We start from the raw sequence: 20,386 nt of genomic DNA, 5'->3' as shown, positions 1-20,386 counted from the left end.
AGGAAGAAGTCAGCATTTGGTTGACTAGCCCAAATTATTGTTATACACCACAACCACTGTACATTCATCTTCGTGGAAATGACTACAGCAAAAATTCATGTGCTCTTCTTAGCTCATATGCTATGCTACTCATAGATGGTTGATTTGTGTGTGTGTCTTAAAAAGCAGCACCAAGTTATATGTGAATTTTGCTTCAGAGGCTAGGACCCGAACCAATGGCTTCAAGTTACAAGCAAGAAGATTCCAACTAAACATCAGGAAGAACTTTCTGATGGTAAGAGCTGTTTGGGCAGTGGAATGGACTCCCTCCGAAGGTGGTGGACTCTCCTTCCTTGGAGGTTTTCAAGCAGAGGTTGGATGGCCATCTGCCATGGATGCTTTAGTTAAGATTCCTGCATTGCAGAGGACTGGAGTAGATGACCCTTGGAGTCTTGTTGTTAAAGACTGTTTGACAGAAGTTTTAGCTACCTAATTTATGAATTTTACAGGCTATTAAAGGCTCGGGAGCAGGGCTAGAAGTTGGCAACCCCAACAGCCAGCTTCACTGTGCTCAGTAAGCACTTTAAGCCGATTCTTGGGGTGGAGGTGGATGGATGTTTGGCAGTCTCTGCTATGGCAGCTTGAACTCTCAAGCCCAGTGGCAGATATGAGCCTTTCCAGGCAGCATCCTTTGGTCTGCACTTGGTCAGGCTCTGACCTACTTAGTTTCCAAAATGAAATGACATCATGCACCATCAAGTGGTTAGCGAGGCTTGGTTGAGAGTTTTGTGAGAGTTAAGAGTGCAGCTGTGTTTTATACTCTTTGCCTTTAAGCCAAGAGTGAGGAACCTGCAATCCTACAGGCGATTTGGACTCAGGCAGGATTAGGAATGATGAGAGGTTCACAAGTTTCCCATGTTTGTCTTAGGTGTATTATGTTACAACTGCAGGTAATTGCTTAATATAAAATACATTAACTTTTAAGCAGCTTTAAAAGTTTAGCATCTCCAAACATTAAAATTGTTTTGGTTTTATTTGAAAATGCCCAAACACAGATACCACACGAATTATATTTACAATATAAACCACATGTGATTAATTTAAGGGGAGAAGGGGAACATGGCCTGCTTCAAACAGCTCCAACATTATAGATAAAACATTTTCTGTGCAAGGCAATACTACAGTAGCTTGTTTCTAATAAAGAGCTCCCCCATTCTGCCTTGTAGGCAGATTTTTTTGATACATACAAAATGGCTCTATTCAGATATCAATCAAACCATGTTTAAGGAAGCTTAGATAAGGTTTGCCACCATGTTCAAACCACAGTTTGTTATAGGAGCAGGCAAATCAATAAAGTGGGTTTGTGCTAATTATGGTTTGGCATGCTTTCTGGTTAGACCATTCATAATAATGGCTTTTACTTCACCTCCAGAGCAGCTAACATGAGAATGCTAAGCAGATGGACTATAGAACAACACAACTCCACACCAGAAATTTCTATATTGTGTAGTGCTATCAAACCATGGTTTGGCATGTCTGAATTGGGCCACTGAGAGTTGATCAAAACATCAGTTCTTAGACTGGAAGAACTGTTAAACAACTGTGTCTGAAATACTTAAAAGGCATTTATTCAAAGGGAAGAATCCTTCCCTTTTGCAGTGCTTGGCATTCTGAATATTACAGTATAGAATTGGCTGAGCTGTTCAGATGATGTAGGCCTTAAGTTTGTGTCCATTGAGTTTTAGAATGCATGTGGCAAACACATTCTATGCTACCACAATGACAGTGAAGGTTTAGAAAGCTATCTGCATTAATTCAGCCTTTCATGCAGGAGAAAGCAATGATTTTAAAGTTTCGTTCTTTCCCACAACACTCTGATTTAGCATGACTAGAGAAAAGGCCATCGCAATGGGAATAATAAAATGAACTAGTCCTTAAAAGAAATTCTTATGTATGCTTCATTGGAAGTTAGTTCCACTGAGCTCAAGAGGGCTTTCTCTGAAATAATCGAACACAGGATTGCAGCAACTGAAGTGTTTTCCCTGCTTCCAAAACAAATGCAGTAGCAAATCTACACTCTGAGGAATATTCTTGCTTCTCCCTGGCAAGCAGATGCAAAGGGCACAGTCTAGCTTTGCAGGTTTAGATGTCACTATACATTTTTTCTCTATTATTTACAGACAGCACTAGGTCTTTCTTTATCACACCAATTGGTCTAATAAGAAATCATACCATAAAACTGGCATTTCTGTTGCTGATGGGTAATCGTGTGTCCTTACGGTGTACTATGTCAGCACATTTACTCCTCACAGTACACCCACACATTACGTTTCAGCATGTGCTCAACCCCAAACCAGCAAGTACATGGGTCTGGCTAAAACGAATCTAGGAAAAATGCAGTCTGAGTCTGCACAGCAGGGTTCCAACGGGCAGCAGCAAGCAGGGTCATCTCTTTCAAGGGAAGAAGGGTCACTTTCAGGGGAAAAGGCCATTTCATATCCTAGGTACACGCCAAGATCAGCAGTTAGAGGAGCTGTTAAAAAGCAATTGACAGCAAAAAAACCTTGTGCTGTACCTGTCAATTCAGCCCGTGTTTCAGTCCAAGAATGTGTTAGGAATTACATCAAAGAAGCAAAGCTCTGGTGCGCAGTTCCTCAGTTTCCCAGCTTTCTTTCTAAAGAATCTCGAATAAACTTTAGTGTGCATTGGTAGAGGAAAGAGTCCTTGTTCTTCGGTTTGCAAATATTCAAGTGGCTGACATCTACAGGAATGAGTTCTCCTATGCCTAAATCTGGGGAAAAACAAAAAACAAAAGTCAGCACCAATGAATGTCAAGGAAAAGACACAAATGATACACAGCAGCACCCACCTTGTGATACTGGTGGAGATGCACTTTCCCATTTGCTATGTGGGGACAACCAGTCGTGCTTCTATTGTGTGTGCCAACAATTATCTATGGATCAGAGCTAAGCAAAAATTTTGAGGGGGCAAATAATTTACCTTGGAACCAGGTTTTAAATGGTGCAGGCAGAGCACCTTAAAATGTATGTTAGTCACAGTAATCCATGTGTTAGGCACAGAAGGTATAGTGAGCAAGCTTCTGTCATTGACTCTGCTCATATTGATCCAGAGCAGACCCCAATGTACAGTTAGCAGAGTAAAGCACAAACATGTTGCAGGATTCCCAATAATAGACCAGAGGCAATTTCATCCAGCAGAGTTTACTAATGAAGGCAAATGAGCATGTCAGTCACAGATACATACATCTTCAGGATCGGCACACTCCATAAGAAATCCAGTTGCAGCAGACTTAACTTAAACTTACAATAAGACTAAGATCTTAACACTTAGCATACTATATACAGAATACCACACTAGAAGGAAAGAGAGACAGAAAGTGAAACTCAGGCTCCTTCTGGCCTATTATTATAGACTTTGACATAAAGAGATACAGTGGTACCTTAGGTTACAGATGCTTCAGGTTACAGACTCCGCTAACCCAGAAATAGTACCTCGGGTTAAGAACTTTGCTTCAGGATGAGAACAGAAATCGCGTGGCGGCAGTGGGAGGCCCCATTAGCTAAAGTGGTACCTCAGGTTAAGAACAGTTTCAAGTTAAGAACGGACCTCCGGAACGAATTAAGTTCTTAACCCAAGTTACCACTGTAATAGAACCAGTTTAAACCAGCTGTTCAGCTTCTCTGAAGGAACAAGCCAAACATCAGGAACCTCCTGCCTGTTTCCAGGCAGAATAGAAACTTGCTTGTTAGCTAGAAACTTCCAGCTTGCATCAGCTTGGATCACACAGAGCAGAACCCTCTTGAATTAATTAGAATAGGAAAGATCTCTACACTTTAATCCAATACTTTCTGTACCAAAAAAATGCAAATCTGACAGCTTCATATAGTCTTGGGGGTTTCTCTTGTCATTTCTGTTTTAGCTGTTAGGGTGGGGGGAATTTTCCAGTTGCAAAGATTCAATATTTTAAAACTTAGCCACATCCCTACTCTGCACCACAACTCTGCAATCCACCTCAGCACATGAGCACAGTAAAATTCACCCTACTTGCACTCCCTAGCAACTGCTATTCTGAGACTTACTGCCTGAGATACCGGAAACAACACGTTAACTATCATCAATAGCAGCCACTGATACCTCTATTCCTATTACGTATGGCTGCTGGAGCTCTGTTTTATTTAATTAAATTAAATAAATCCATGTACAGTGATACCTCGGAAGTTGAACAGAATCCGTTCCGGAAGTCCATTCAACTTCCAAAGCGTTCAGAAACCAAGTCACAGCTTCCGATTGGCTGCAGGAAGCTCCTGCAGCCAATCAGAAGCCGCGGTAGCCCTGTTGGACATTTGGGTTCCAAAGAACATTCGCAAACTGGAACACTCACTTCTGGGTTTGCAGCGTTGGGGAGCCAAAACGTTTTGACTTGCAAGGCGTTCGGGATCCAAGGTACGACTGTACTTAACTTTTAATACACAATGCATGGAAACTGTGGCTCCAACCTTTTTACTGTGCTACTGAAAGTGTTCATATAAATTTATGCCTACAGCACTTTAAATGCAAGCAATGTGTAATGAGAAAGAGAGGAAGAAGTTGGGAGAAGGGTTTCTTTGAGAGTGACTTATCCAGCCTTACACCAGAAAGACGTCAATCATTAATTTATCTGAAACGCTGGTTTTTTATACCATCTTTTCTATCTGCATCCATTTCTGGATGTTTCTATCACAGAACTCGCATGGCTATATCTTGCCAGATCAATACATTTTTAAAAAGGGAATGCTGAGAATATCACACCTGCAGATTCCACTGGTACTACATGCAGGCTCAGAACTCTGCTGACTCGTGTTGGCATTGTTTCTGCAAAACTCAACACAGGAAGGTTCTTATCCTTGGCAAATGAGAGAAAGTCATCGTTCAGTACTTTAAGGTCAGGAGAATCTAGGGGAACAAGAAAGAAAATTAAATGCATATTTCTGATTGTGTTTGCATGCAGCATTTCCCTATGAAAGGTGCACTTGGAATAACTAGATTTAAGTTCAGACAGGCACATCTGCTGTCAAGCCCTGCTTCTGAGGGATTAGTATTAGAATGGCACAGGCAAGCAACACAGTCTTAGACAGCATGCCATTTACAGATCACTGTACAGTTCCCTTTCGCTTTTCAGTCAGATTTGCAATATCTATATTCTCTCTGTGTTGTGAACTCTTTCCATTGAACTTTCTTCAAGAAGGCTTTGGGGCCTTGAGCAGTTGTCCTTTCAGTGAAGTTTTACTTTTATTGTTACTTTATAGCTGTCTAAATGGTTTTAATTTATTGTTAGCTGCTTTGAGCTCGACTGAGGAAATGCGGGGAATAAGCACCACAAATAAATACATTCCTGAGCAAGGTAAAAACAACGCAAATGGTTTGTGTGCATGCAAACTCTCTAAATATTAAATTACTGCAACCAAAGCATACCTTTGCTGAGTTCCTTAACGCCCACAGAGGGGAAAAGCAGAAATCTAACAGTTTTTGAGTATTCAGCCAACCTGGAGCCGTGATGAGGAACGCTATAAAACACAATTCCCTGGGTGTTGTTTACAATGGAATCCATATCAGAGTCCTTGGAAGCATCCAGAAGCATCTTCTTGACCAGGAGACCTGACAAGAAAATATATTTATAAAGTAGGACCAATGCAAGAATGATGCTTAAATTAATGTACAAAACATCCTATCCTATTTCTCTTTTATCTGTTAGATGTGCTCCTTGAAGATGAAAATGCAGAAAAGCACTAATACATTCTGTCAGTTAGGCAGATATGGTAATATACTAAATAAGAGGAATGTAATCTTATTCTTGTTAATGCCAGCTAGCAATGTTTTTTTGTTGCCGTGTTTTGATTTATTTGTTTTTTAAAAAACCATCTTCTTTCTATTTGCAAATAAAAATGGGGGGGCCCACTTGCTCCTTTTTAGTGAAGTTTTACTTTTACCTCAAAGGTCTGTTAGCCAACCATAACTATCATCCTGGTATACTCATTATGTCAGAGAAAAGATGTGTATAGCTAAAAACCACTGCTTTTTTGCTTTTCCACCAATGTAACATTCAATTAAAACAGATCTGAGTCAAATCCCTACACTTAACATGCAGTTTTCAATTCCCTAATTTAGTTTCCTCAGAATCTCTGCAAGGAAAATAGTTGAGATCCCACTACTGGAGAATATTCTGGAGAAAATATGAGGTAACTATCAAGGGATTGAATAAGACAGTAAATTGACTTCAAGAGCTTACATTGTTTAAAAAACAAGCTACTATATTATTCTACTACTGGGAAAAGTGAATTCTTGAACAACACTGATAAAAAACCCAAATATATTCTATGCAGCCCCTAACCAATCACCCTGTAGAACAGCAGAGAATTTAAGAACTTCTTGTTGGTTTTTATGGACATTAACTGTATATATGCCCTGTGGTTTTTTGTGGGTTTTTTTGCACCAACTGGAAGTTGGGTATTACTCAAAATCTGAAGAATGGTTTTGTGAAAATTAACAACATGTGGCCTTATTGCCTATCTAAACTTTCTACATGTTGATGACTTGATTGTTGCCAGAACAATCTCTTCAAATAAACGTTAAAGACAAGGTGCAGCAACTGCAAAGGTGCAGCCTGTGGCAACATCCCATGTGAGGATACCACAGCCAACCCAGGACACCATGCCCAATCAGCCAGCATTATTACACTGACAACAGTCGCCACATGTAGGGAGGCACACATATTATTATTATTAATTAAATTTATATACTGCCCTATACCCACAGGTCTTTTATAAAGAGATTGCAGTTGACAGGCAAAATGGTGAGCTAAAGTAACTATTGGCAGGTAATGTCAAGGTAGATGTATATCCAAATGATTGTATGCCAATGCAGAGACATGTCAGCACATGGCATATTGGGAGCATTATCCATCCTAGCAGGACTCAGCAGATCAATTCCTCATCTGGGGTCCCCGCTAGCTGCCATTTTGGCTCTCTGAGGGAGAGGCGACTAGTCTCCCTCTTAGAAGCAGGCACACCCAGTGGCAATGATATAATGGGCTGAGAGCTAAATGGATTCTGAGTCCCGATCAGCTTGAATCCTACCCATAACATCACTGTTACTAGGTAACCCCACTCACAAGCATGAGGGTGAAATACAAGGCCGGCAGCTGCAGCAGCCCCACCAGAGCCCCAAGTAAGAGAGTGGTCAGTGCTCGGAGACCACTATGCCATTCTGCCCACAACCCACCCCCCACCCTAAAACCCATGGAACTGGGCCTGCCAACCTAATTATCCATTTGTACAGATGAGACAATCGGGTCCAAAACTGAAATTCGACGAATGGCACAGGAAAAAGCCTCCACTGTCTGAGCACCAACCACATGTATGTCAGGAAAATTGCTGTTGGCCCTCCAGTTCATGATACCATGTCCTGTGGCAGTTCTTGTGAAACATATATAGTCTTTCATGGTCCTCAAATAGAAGCAATCTTTTTACACCCAGTTAACATTATGGATGGACATGTCAGCCTATTTCTGGTTCATGCCATCTTTGTAAAATATCTGTCTCTGAATAGGTATTTAAATACCTATTTTTGAAAGTAATTTCTCACAGAACATGCACTCCTAGATATATTTTACCATGCATTTCTAAATATGTTTTATCCTAAAAATGTGCATTTTTAAAAGAACATTGCAAAATTGGGGGAAATGTGAAATCCGAAGCATAATTATAACATAATTTAGGGTGATGTGGATTAGGTCAGTTCACAAACGTCAAATTCCTCAAGCATCCCTAGTTAACATGGTTGAAACACATGAAATTGCAGAACAGTGCAATTTAAAGAAAAAATTAAATAACTTGCCCCCCATGCTGTGTGACAGCCATACAAGAGGTCTATCTCCAACACCAGCAGCTCGCAGTTTCTTGAGAAGCTCAGTGCTCTTGTAGGAAAGAGACTCCCTGCAAATCAAGGAGAGAGAACCAAGTAGCAGATGCAAAGGCAGTGGCTTTTAAACCCTGTTCTGGGAAACACTGGACAGCCAAGGAAGCTTGCAAGGGCTCCTCAATCAGGTCAGTACTGGTGAGCAAGCTTTACTGAGAAACAACTTGTGCACCACCTACAGTCATGGGAGAGGGATGGGTGTTTTCTAGGCCACATTCTCAGATCAAGCAGGGCAATACTGAGACCCAAAAGGTCTGGCCAAGGTCCCACCTTATTTTCATGGGTGCCCTAGAACATGCCTCAGGATGTTCTGCAGTACATCGGGGTCCTTTGGCAGATGCACAAATAGCTGATGTGGAAAGGGTTTACTGAGAATAGTACATTTCAAAACCACTGCAGTTATTAAAAAGCAAAAATAGATTCAATGCATTCCAGCTAGGTTGTGCATGCTGACTGCAAGCAGTTACTTAATGCCCCTTTCCAATCAGCATGGATGCTAGAGAGATTTTGGGTGCAATTCTGCACACAGCTGAGGCTGTTAAAATCCCACTGAGGTCTATGGGATTTATGCAGCCTAGCTGTGTGCAGGATTGCAGCCAGAGTTGACCCAAATATTCAAATAGGCCTTTTTAGTTAAAACTTCAAGAAATCTATGGGGACTTGTTCCAAAGCAGAAGAGCACACTAAATTCTAGAATTCAGCAGGGTCCTTAGATGTCGTCTCAAGGGTCCTTGGCAGCATTACAGATTCATTTCTTAAAAGCTGGCATGCTTATAAATAGCAATGCAAACTTTCCAGAACTGCTTGTGAATTTAAACCGACAGTTCACCTTAGTCTTAAGGTCACGGGATTTGCTGTGCATGCAGTTATGACTAGAATTTTTTTTTGCAGATTTCGCCAAAGCTGGTGTTTTAAAACCGTCAAGGAGAATCAAACTGGGTTTAGAATAACTGTGCCTCCTGTGGCACTTGAGGGAGGGGGCACAGCTCAGTGACAGAGGACAGACTGTGCATACAGAAGGACTCAGGCTCAGACCCTTGGCATTTCTTGTTTAAAAAACTATCTCAGGGAGCAAGCTGGGAACTCTGTTGCGAGCCTTTACAGAGTTGCTGATCACTGGAATAGAGAACCCCAAGCAAAATGGACCAGTGATATGACTGGGTATAAGGCAGCTTCGTACATGCCAAAGGATGGCCCAGCCATTCTGCGAAACTGGAGCTTACAAAAAACGATCAATTATTTTGATCAAATGCAAATGTGGATTTAGGCTGCTTACAACTGTCACCATCATTAGTTCCTAAACAATTCAAGATGCTTTACAAAGCAGAAATGGAAATCGCCATGTCTGCCTCGGTATAATCACGCAGTTTCTACTTCCCACCCCATTTGTGTGCCCTCCATTTTTCACCTGTAGCTGTCCACGGGACATTTTGCTCTCCAGTCACTCAGATGTGTATCATACTCCACAGATATAATTCTAAGTGACGGGCAGTCAGATGCCAACCATGTCTACATTGAGAATACAGGAAAACAAGACAGAATATTGGATTCACAAAAGTTATTGGGTTTCAGGCACTGAAATCAAAACTAGTCATCTTTTTTCAAGACAGACAGTGAATTGGAAGAGTAAAGTATGGTTATAGAGTATGCTCTTTTGAAACTGAAGCTTCTTTCTGAAGTAGTTTGCTAGATGTCTTATAATCTGAACTCATTTTTCTTTTAAAAAACATTAATTCAGTGTTAGCATACAAGGTATCCCCACCACAGTACACCCCCCCCCCAAAAAAAAAAACTGTGTAAGCATTTTCACTCCAGGCCACAGCACTGTTGTCATTCCGGATGGTTGATTAGTTATGTGTGCCACTAAATCTCTGCATGGGTGCCTCTCAGGTGGGCGCCACTGCCATTATAAGAGAACAAGGGAAGCTTTCATAGTGAGTTCTGCCACTTCTTTACATAGAAAAATAGCATTGTCCATACCTTTGGCCAGCACTCTGTATAATCGTCTTCCGTATCCACTTCCTTCTCAGCAGCAGGCTGCTCTATGTCCTGTTGCCGCCATGTTTTAAATGCTGCTCCCAAAAGACCATGAACGAAAAGGACATCAGCTTTAATGGGCTCACTGGTAGTGGAAATAAGAAGTTGCAAAAGGGAGTATGCATTACTAGAAGCCGGCATCCAAAGACTGCTACCAAATCACACGTACTGGTTAGAGTTTTGGACTAACAGCTGGGAGACCGCGGTTCAAATCTCCATACAGTCATGAAGCTTACAGTCACTCGCTCTTAACCTAACCTACCTCACAGAGCTGTTGTGAAGCTAAAATGGGCAGAAGCAAAATGTATTTTGGGGCCCTCAGTGGGGCCTTATGGTTGACACAGTTGCAATGCTGTAGCAATAGAAAAGGCCATAATGGAAGAATTCTCCCATTATAATTTAGAGCACGGATGAAAAACCTTTTACAGTTGGAGGGCCGCATTCCTTTCTGGGCAACCTTCTGAGGGCCACATGCTAAAGCACAGTAGCAAATGTGAATTTTACTTTTGTACAGTCAGTTAGTTTCTACACACATTGACTGAGCCCTACAGATTAGGCTTAGAAGACACTTCTTTTGAGCCGCCTGGTATTTTGATTAACCACCCCACTACTCCTATCTTCACCCCTCACCCTCCACAGTACACAATCCCAGACTGATTTTAAGTATTGTGAAACTTCTTTGCCCCTTCTGGGTTCACTTTTTTCCCTCCTCTGCTTTTTTTTTTCAAAAGTCTTCTTCTGTGCCATTTTTTCAGCCCCTGGGCTCCCTGTCACTTGCTTCTCTACAGCCTACACTTCCCAAAGCTGCAACGTATTAAATAGCTTTACACTGCTCCCCAAAACAGCAAGTACTTGGTCCTTGGAACCAGCAGGGCAAATCCAGAAAATGTTAGCTAACGTGACAAACTCCTGACCTTAGTGAGATTTACATATATGGTTAAGACTGTGTCTAATCTTCCTGAGTTTAAGGAAATTTAGGAATACCTAAAGTTTCTCTGTACTGGAGCCTGCTACTAAAACATTGCAGAACCTCTTTTTTCAATGAGACAAAGGAACTTTGTAACAACTGCAGGATGTATTCTACTAGGGGGAACATTTTCTGCCCCAAGATGGAGTGAAACGGAACAATCTGGGCTGTAATCCTATATCTACTTCCTCTGGGGAAATCCCCCCTGAACTCAGTGGGACTCGATTCCAAGTTGATATGCATAGGATTGCACTCACACTAATATGTTTAGAGTTCTTTCTCACTCTATCCACCACTAAGTACTGTCCACCATCAGAGAAGCTATGAGGAATAAATGGTATGGGCAGTGTTGGACTAAGACATTTTTGCACCGGAGGCGAACCACAAAATGGTGCTGATCCATCTGGAAAGAAGGATGAGTGAAGATCTACAAAAGGAACAAGTGGGAAACAAATATATACATCGGGAACAAGGGTGGGAGGAGACCAGCAGTGCTTCCTATTTGTCAAGAGGCCACTGCAGAGGCAGCCTTGAAGAGGCAGGTCTGGCTTCCAAGGAGTGCACTGCAGCTGTTACTGCCACCACGGCAGCAGCTGTGGGCAAGGCATTCTTTGGAGGCTGGATGCGATGCCCCTGTGGATCCTGCAATCTGAGGCGGTTTCCTCACCTTGCCTCACAGGTGGGCTGTCCCTGGTTACAGGGTAGTCATAAAGGCAGGCATATTTTTTCCTAAGCCTTTCCAAAGCAGGGTTGTACATGTGCATGCCTGTTGCAAGGGTACATGAAGTAGGGTCAAATGGAACAGCTGCGCAGCAACTTTCTCCAGAGACAATTTCTCTTAGGTACCTTTCATACATGCCAATGTTCACCTTACAAGCCATCATGTAAGGATCAAGCATTTATGATCCGGCCCTGAGAGGAATCTATCCACAGAGAAACGGGTGAACTTTAGAATGGAGAGGCTTATTGCGAGTAATGAAGTGGTAGTAGTGGAGGGAGGAGGCAGTATATAGGAAGCTCTCTCCTTACTTGGTTCGATATTGTGGGTGCAAAAGATATACTCCTTCTGGATACTTCTCCTGCACCGTTTCCCTGTCTAGGTTGGCCAAGGCTCTTGCTGCATGAGAGGATTCCATGACACGTGGAGACTTCATCATATGAGCAAGTACAGAAACCCAACCTAGGATTGAATCAAGCAAGCATATGTATCATCACCTGTCACTGACCAAAAGGGCAATCCATTTATTAAACATTTTAAAAGGGAAACAAGTGCTGCTACTGTACAGTAGGAAACACACACACAAAAACACACAATGATTTTTGCATTATGTTCTTTGACAGTTTCCATCAAGTTTGATAAGATTCCTGGTGTCTAAAAGATAAAATTGTGATGCTCTGCTGGATATTGTTTCTCAAGCTCATCATTTAAAGGTGCAATGAAGGTGTTCTTATAAGAAAAAGTTCAATATGTCAAAGATTAATTGTGGTCAGTCTATATGTGCAGCAGAAATCACACGGTAAAGTTTATTTTTCTGGACTCAACAAGAGCAGTCTGCGAGAGGGGTTGCCTGTTCAAATATTTCCCTATTTTAAAAACTCTCCTTGCACTTTTAGAACTAGCATATCAGGGAAAAGGGCCCAGCCTAGCCTTCCTCCAATATGCTACTTGTCTGCTTGCAGGGGAGCATTTGAACAAGCAGCCTTCCACCTGACACAGCCCACTGGTGAAAATGCCTTACCAGTTGCAGTTCTTAAATCTTTTTATTTTATTTAATTATTTCATATCCACATATGATAAGAATGTAGGGAACTGCCCTCCATCTGGAATCACTGCAGTATTGGCGCACGGAGGGACCACCACCCTTTTCTAAACATCCATTTAATATGCAGTTCTCAGAATGAGAATGCATCAGATATTCAACAGATAAGAATGGCTGACTGTATAAATAGGCTAAATAATAGAAGGAAACATGTCGCCTACATTAGTAGGCTATACTTATGCATAATTATGTTCTTCCATTAAGGTTCATTCATAATCCAGCAATGAATTCCTTTCACCTCGGACCACTTGGCACATTATCTCAGACTACAGTCCTCTGCCCACTTACCTGGAGGTAACTGAACCCAACAGAATAAAAAGCATCTGCGACTATTATAAAGAAAAAGCTACAGGGTCCCGTTTCTTTCAGTTAATTCTCCATTTTTCAGAGACCATAAGCTTTGCTATTACCTGCACGAAATATAGATGAATGAAGCTGTTCATTAAGCGCCATGTTCCCAATTATGTGAATGATGCTCCTCTGTATTTTGGGGGAATCCTTGCGGATTTGGTATAGTTTTTGCAGCAGCTGAAGCCCCCCACTTGCTTCAATTTCATCACAATGACTAGGAATCTGAAATTAGGCAGGAAGTACTATCATGACTATCTTTAGCTGGCAAATAGTTTGTGACATGTTTTGTCTTCCATCCAGATAAAAATCATTATAGAAATTGTATCTAGGGAACAGGCATCTATTTGCAGAGGCTTAAAAAGGTGGTTGTGTTGCTACTGAATTACCTTGGAATGATGCACTAAGGCTTGTAAGCAGAAGAGTTCCACAGCCTTTGAAGGAACAGTACTGAGACTTTCACAATAAGGAAGCCCATTTCCACCAAAACACCATAAGCCCCCCTGGAATAAAAAAAAATGTATATATTCAGGAATGTATTTCAATTCACTTCAAAAAAGAGAAGTCAACATTAAAAGCTTTCCTTACAACTAGATTTGTAAAATTTGCATTTAAGGATTAGGCCATCTTGGTAACTTGACGGGGCAAATGGAAGAGAGGTCCAACTTCCAGCCTCCGTAAGATGTACTGGCTAATGCTTCCTGTTTATGATAGCTAGGACTAGTTAGCAAGATAGCAAAACAGGCAGGCCAGCAGCACTGCAGAGCTTTTCTGCTATTAAGATTACCTCCCAAACTATTAAACTATGGAAAATGAATTAAACATGGAAATGAATTTTTGATAATTTTTTTCTTTAAAAAATAATCACCAGCCTTTATGTTATCCTGACTTTGTTTCTCAATACAAAAAATATATTTCCTTAAGAATGTTACTGTGTGTGTCAGGAGTCACCCAACGAGATGGATTCAAGGAATTTCCATTCCTAGAACATATTCAGAGCTGGAAATAATAGTGAGAAGAAAAAAGGCAAGATCGCACAGAATGGTACATAAAATTTAAGAACTTACTGGCAGACAGAGTGGTTTTTTAATGGTTTCACACATTAACTGGAAGACAGATTAGGTAAACACAGACATCAAGATAAAATTGTTCTGTCAAGCCTCTTCCACCTTCATTGGTAACTCAGAGCATGCGTTGTTCCATTTTTGTCAAAATATTTAGAGTTAGGAACACACCTTTCGTGCAGCAATGGTCTGGCTGCTTTCTCTTAAAGCCAATGATGTAAAATATTGTACACACGGGTCAAGATCTGTCTGAGGTAAAGCTGCCAGCAACAACAGAAGTTCATCTTCTGAATAACAAGCCTGTAATGTAAACCAAAAACACCTGTTAACACCTCCCACAACAGCAGGCACCAGGAAATTATGTAAAAACAATGAACTGTGTGAAATGACCAGTTCACATCAGAAAAATGTAGTGCCTAACTGCTATTGAAGTTACTGCCCTAGATGCCATGGGTCTTAGATATCTTGGAAACTGCTTCCATATGTTTCATCTTGCCCTCCATAATATGCACAGCAAGGGCCACCTAACAATAACAGCAATTTGAACTGACTTCCAGATGTGGTACAAGGATGAGGATTTCTCTAGATGTTTCTGCTCACTGCTAGCTCTAGCCAAGGCTAGTTTAGGGAGACGTGTCCAAGCCTGCCTGGAAGAGCAGTCTGCCATGCAGTTCAGTTGTGCCCTAAGTTTTGCAAAGTACAACTGTTTCCAGGACAGTTTGCAGACCCCAGTCTGAGCATCCAGTAGTTGCCACTCTTCACCTTCTGCACTAATTCCAATTAATCTTTTATGTCACTGTGTTTTGTCCTTCGATCTTTCCTTTTCCTGCTATGGGCTAGATTCAACTGACTGCTCCTACTAACTGAGGCCTGCACAAATGAGCTTCCCCTTCCCCCGGCACGCCTCTCAAGCTCCCCAAATTGGCTTGGGAGGGGAGAACCCCCAGAATAGCACATCAGAGGACAAGAGGGGAGATTGTTCCATCATGCAAGCAGCAATGTTCGAACTGATGGAGCAACCTCCTTTGTCATTCATTGAATTACTCCCTGTTTGCCTACAGACTTCAGTTTATTTCTGTGTCCCTGCCTCTACACTCCCAGGGATGGCATGGCTTGACATATCCCTGATCTCATCTCCACTTCTCTCTCTGTTCATTCCAGGCTGCACCATGACTCTGCCCCTTAAATCTAAGCCCTGATCTTGAAGTCACCATCAGCCATAGGGACTGGATAATGAAAGATACCTTCCTTAACTTAGGAAATGTCAAACCAACTCTTCTTAAGATTTCAAATTGTTGTTAATCCACATAGATGAAAATATAAATCAGTTATTATGTTAGACCAGCTATATGGGTCGACTCCTAGATACTAGATTTCAAAATACTTCTATGAAAAATGGTGAAGTCTGGATTTCATAATACGTACATCTTTTTGTTTTGGTAAAAGATGGGGTAGCAGGAAAAACCGCAGGTCAACATCTTTACTTCGAGCTAAACCAACAGTAGTTCTCTGATCACTTGCTTGGGCAGCTGTCCTATACTGATAATCTGTATTAGAACAAATAGAGTTAGGACTTAAGCAAACTTGAAATATTTGCCTTTGTTTATAAAGTTTTGTAAAGTCCATGCAAGTAAGCAAGCAATACAAATTTGCAATTAATAAATGCAAGTGAGGACATATGGTAATTCACAATGTATGGAGGAACAGAAAAAGAAGAGACTTTCCATCCTTCTGTTTGGAAAGGACTGTATGCACTAAGGTGTCGAATACAAATAGGATAAAAAAAATAATCAATTTTTCAGGGTGGTGGTGGGGAATAGTTGCAGTGCTGATTTGAAACCCTAGTGTCCACATTTAGTTTTTTTAAACTTAGTTTGTCAATTTATAAATTTATACACCAGGCGCTCAAATGAACATTGATATAATCCTTAAAGCATTGGACTTCAATGGGTAGGTTGTAGAGCCGAGTCAAAACTGGATATTCAGTGCTAGCTTTTTTCTAAGCAGGTGGCAGACAACTAAAAATATTCCTCTTCTTTTATATTTTTTTAAATGAAAATACAAATCAGTTATTTAGTGCATTTATATTCTACCTTTTCCTCCAAGGAACTCAAGGTAGTATATATGGTTCTTCCCCCCCCCCCCCTTTAATCCCAAAAACAATGCTGCAAGGTGGTTAGGCTGAGAGGCAGTGACTGACCCAAGGTCACCTAGTGAGCTTCATAACCAAGTAGGGATTTTAAGAGATTTTTTCAGATCAGCTCCAATCTCAACAACTATGAACAACCTCAAGGTTGTTCATATTGTTGCACAACCATATTTGTTTGTTTAAGATTTCAAGAGCAAGATAAAGATTGATCAAATAAACAGCAGACAAAAGGATAAAGGATGATAGGTCTGGTAAATAATTCAGAAGTTGATCCTATGTTGAAGACTAAGATTAAACAGGATGCCAAATATGAAAATGCTGCAGTGATTCTCCAGTATATAGGAAATCTATCCAATGTACACCCACTAGTGTGAGCATAACCCAAGTTAAATATTTACAAAATATGTAGTGTTAAAAGCATACAAAAAAACCTATTTGAAAAAACAAAATACTGAGATGCTGTCCTGCACAAATCTCCTTCACAGGAGAACTTTATCTTAGATTGTATTCCTATCCCCTAGCCTGAGGGGTCTTTCCATAGTAATAACTGTGAGTTAAGGGCCACAAGTTAAAACACTAGCTTTCATAACAGAATACCTTACCATGCCAGTAGCAATTGGAGGCTAATTCCTGCACAGCTTGTAATCGGACCATTTTATCTTCTGACTGGCTTCTTTTCACAAGGAGCCACAAGGCACACTCATGCTCATCTGCGTCGAAAGTACTGAAGCGTTCTTTACTCAAAAAATAAAATAAGAACCAAATGATTGCAGTTGTTCATTAAACTTTGCATTATCAGCAGAAAATGAAGAGAAATTCTTCCAGAAGCGGCATTTTAAAGCATATTATTCAACAGATGGAATCATTATTTCTACAACAGTATAATTATTATATACTTATTTAAACTCTGCCTTGCCACCCTGACAGGGACTCAAGGCAGTTTACCAATAAAAATAAAAACAGTGCACAGAAATGAGCTGAAAGTGCAGCAGGACAGAAGAAACAGTTATGTATGCTGTATACTGATAAAACCATTATTGTATAATTAATTATGCTCTGCATATAAGCTGTGCTTAAAAGTGTTCTAAGTTCAATATTCCGTACAACAATCCTGTTCAGCAAGTCAGTATTATCATCTGCATCTTGCTGTGATATAGTGAGTTGGTGCCAGAGCTGCGACTGAAACTGGGACCTTTCTGGTTCACAGCTTTGCCATTATGTAGCTCTAAACCTGTTACCTTAAAATATGGTTATTCTGAGGCAGGCAGACCTAGCTGAGCTAGGGCAGAACTGAAAACACCCGATAAGCAGTCTACAGAACAGGAAAGCAAGGAACTTGGTTTGGAGTGAATGAGGTAAGCAGAGCTAACAGGCAAGGCAGTGAGGGCATTTCAATGGACACTGTCAGAGACAAAGAGCAAAGTTAAATAGCTAAACCTAGGAATAACACTCTTAAGGTATAGCAGATTTGATCAAACCTACCATCAAATGGTCTTCGGAAAATTCTAGCATTTGTTTCTAGTATTTTCCTTGCTGCTCTGTGAAGTTCTTTTCTCACTTGGTAAGTAATCCCTATTAAAAAAACAACAAAAGTGCAGATTTAGTTAGGGTCATACAATACATAAAGGCTGCTGTCATATTAAGCGCATTTCTTATAGAGATAATGTCCTATTACAAACTCTCCCTCCCACACACATATTTCTTTGGGCTCCAATTATGACAAAACCTGCCAACCAGGAAAAACTGTACAATGGCACCAGGTGTACAGTGCTGCAGGCCAAGCAATGGCTGGTTCCCAGGTATAACTCAGGATTAATGGAGCTTGGCTGCTTGCCCTGGCTTCTAGGAATGAATGTTCGTAACATCAGCAGCACTCTTAAGAGGTCTGCACATAGACTAAGAAAAGTTCCAGTCAGAAGATGCATTTCTTCAACCTAGGCAAAATCCTGGTGCTTGTGAAGTAAATATTGCTACTAATCTCAGCACTGCAGTAATAATAATAATAATAATAATAATAATAATAATAATAATAATTTTTATTTATATCCTGCCCTCCCCAGCCGAAGCCGGGCTCAGGGCGGCTAACAACAATAAAACAGTACAAAAGTACAGCACAAACAACACTCTAAAATCATTCATTATAAAATTAATTATTAAACACAGAATTCATGTTATTTCCCCCCTCTTTGTTCTCTACATTATTTCTTGAATAACATAAAAGCCCAATGGTCTCTTACCTTGATATTCACTGGGATCTAAAGAAACTGTTTGTAAATAAATGTAGGACTTCAGTTTTTCTTGCTGTACCACTTGGGTATCAAAAGAGAACAACTTCCTTAAAGCCAGAACTTCATATATAGCAAAGATGCAACCACTTTAAAAAGAAAGATATCAGTTTAAGTATTAATACAAAAATTCAAAAATGACTTTTCTTAAGATGCAAATTGGAAGCATGTGTATGTACAGTTCTTTGAATTTTAAACATGATGGGCTGGTTCAGGCATACCGATCTGGTCCAATAAACCATGGTTTATCAGCCCAGGAAGAAGCTGTTGCCCATTCACTCCCTCCTCACTGATGCACGAGAACGTAAGCAGGTACCCACTTGGCGTTAATAAGGATCAGGCAGACGCAGCAATGGAGAATTAGAAGGTGAAGTTTATTGCCAGGCAATAAGGACCCAGTTTGGAATCTCTTCCAAAAGGAACTGGGACCCCGATTGACAGAAATCCAGAGGTCTTTATACCTGAGCAGATCACAGCAAATCATAGATCATGAGACAACCATGAGGCAGTCACGATATCGCCAGCGAAAATTAGCCAATTAGCAAGCTTCTTGCCATGCTTCCAGCTCCTGGTCAAGCACTGGTCAAGCACGGAGTTCTACTTCTGCTTTTCGTTGCTTGCAGTGACGCTCTGTCTAACCTCTCCCCTAGTTATGACAGGACAGGACAGGGAGTTTTGGAGATTTTGTGGTTTAGCTCTTCCTGTTCCAGTGGACTAATTTAGCCTGTATCTGAGGGGTTTTGCACCAGTATCTCTGATTCACGGTTCAGCGTACACGGATGTTTGTAGGGGAAAGGTCGGCTCCTAATTTTGCTGTTTCAAGCAGTTTGCAGTTAGCTAAGGCACAGCTTCCCTTTGATTCAAAATGGATTATAAAATACTGTAAGCCCTGATTATGTGTGAGCATATATGAATATATTGATTACTGATAACTGATTATATGAATAGCTTAAGGGTAGCCCTTCTTCCTTGCCTCATCACCTCTCCCTCTTGTGCCCAGCTTTAGCAAAGTTAATTTGGTTTCTTAAACGAGTGTCCCTGTGACATTCAAATCCAGTAACTCAGATCATGGTTAGGAAAGGCCTGACCAGTGAACCATGCAGATGTGCAGCAGGCAGATTCATCTTGTGACTTCCTAGCAGTTCTTTTACAGCAGTCTGGGAACTTTAGATGGATCATCTCCAACACAAATTTTAAAATATAGAAGAGAAGATCTCTGTTGTCAGCAATGAAGCCTGGCCGAGTACAGAAGAGGGCAAACTACCACCAAACCTGCCACTTCCCCCTGCTTATTTCCAAGTCTGAGCAATCTTTGATTGAAGCAGTAACATAAGTTCCTTTGGCAATAGGATTCACAGTATTCAGCTGCCAAACAGGGAGGCAAAGGAACAGTCACAACATTGAAGTACTTAGCACATGCCACTCAACTGCACAGTGAATGTTCAATGCTTTTCACTGGAGTAAGCAACACACAGCTGACCTACTCCTAAAATGAGCATTAAAAGCGCAAGTTTGATTAATTTTTTTTAATGTCCATTTTGAACCTAGGAAGGTAAAAATTGCTAATGGCTAAGAAACAAAGTGGAAAGCCAACAGAAAGTCTAAATCAATTGTTTTTTGGCACTTTTAAGATTAGAAGGTACAATTTCCAAACAATGAATTAAATGCAACATTTGACAATAATTTATCTCTTTTAAAAACTACATCTCCAGCATGGGAGTCATTTTGGACTCACAGCTGTCCATGGAGGTACAGGTCAATTC

At 40.8% G+C, this 20,386-nt stretch overlaps 1 protein-coding gene across 4 annotated transcripts in view; it reads right to left on the bottom strand.

Annotated features, from left to right (window-relative positions):
• The window catches only part of SERAC1 (serine active site containing 1), a 31,530-nt gene that overhangs the window by 4,928 nt on the left and 6,216 nt on the right, over positions 1-20,386 (bottom strand). For 3 of the 4 annotated variants that reach the window (XM_079971869.1, XM_079971868.1, XM_079971870.1), the window contains 14 exons: positions 18,576-18,712; positions 17,821-17,910; positions 16,941-17,072; positions 15,615-15,736; positions 14,361-14,489; positions 13,515-13,628; positions 13,188-13,350; positions 11,987-12,137; positions 9,934-10,075; positions 9,362-9,462; positions 7,873-7,970; positions 5,452-5,634; positions 4,789-4,932; positions 994-2,770 (listed from right to left, as the gene is read on the bottom strand). In XM_079971869.1, the coding sequence (XP_079827995.1) occupies positions 2,634-2,770; positions 4,789-4,932; positions 5,452-5,634; positions 7,873-7,970; positions 9,362-9,462; positions 9,934-10,075; positions 11,987-12,137; positions 13,188-13,350; positions 13,515-13,628; positions 14,361-14,489; positions 15,615-15,736; positions 16,941-17,072; positions 17,821-17,910; positions 18,576-18,712 (1,843 nt within the window). In that variant the 3' untranslated portion in view covers positions 994-2,633. Of the gene's footprint in view, positions 1-993; positions 2,771-4,788; positions 4,933-5,451; positions 5,635-7,872; positions 7,971-9,361; positions 9,463-9,933; positions 10,076-11,986; positions 12,138-13,187; positions 13,351-13,514; positions 13,629-14,360; positions 14,490-15,614; positions 15,737-16,940; positions 17,073-17,820; positions 17,911-18,575; positions 18,713-20,386 lie in introns of those variants that run through there. The other variant, XR_013837663.1, reaches the window with a different exon arrangement.

This window comes from Podarcis cretensis, assembly GCF_951804945.1.
Source record: "Podarcis cretensis genome assembly, chromosome: 3".
NCBI classification, from domain to species: Eukaryota; Metazoa; Chordata; class Lepidosauria; order Squamata; family Lacertidae; genus Podarcis; species Podarcis cretensis.
The sequence above is the reverse complement of the archived record's forward strand: the minus strand, read 5'-3'. Positions and strand labels throughout refer to the sequence as shown.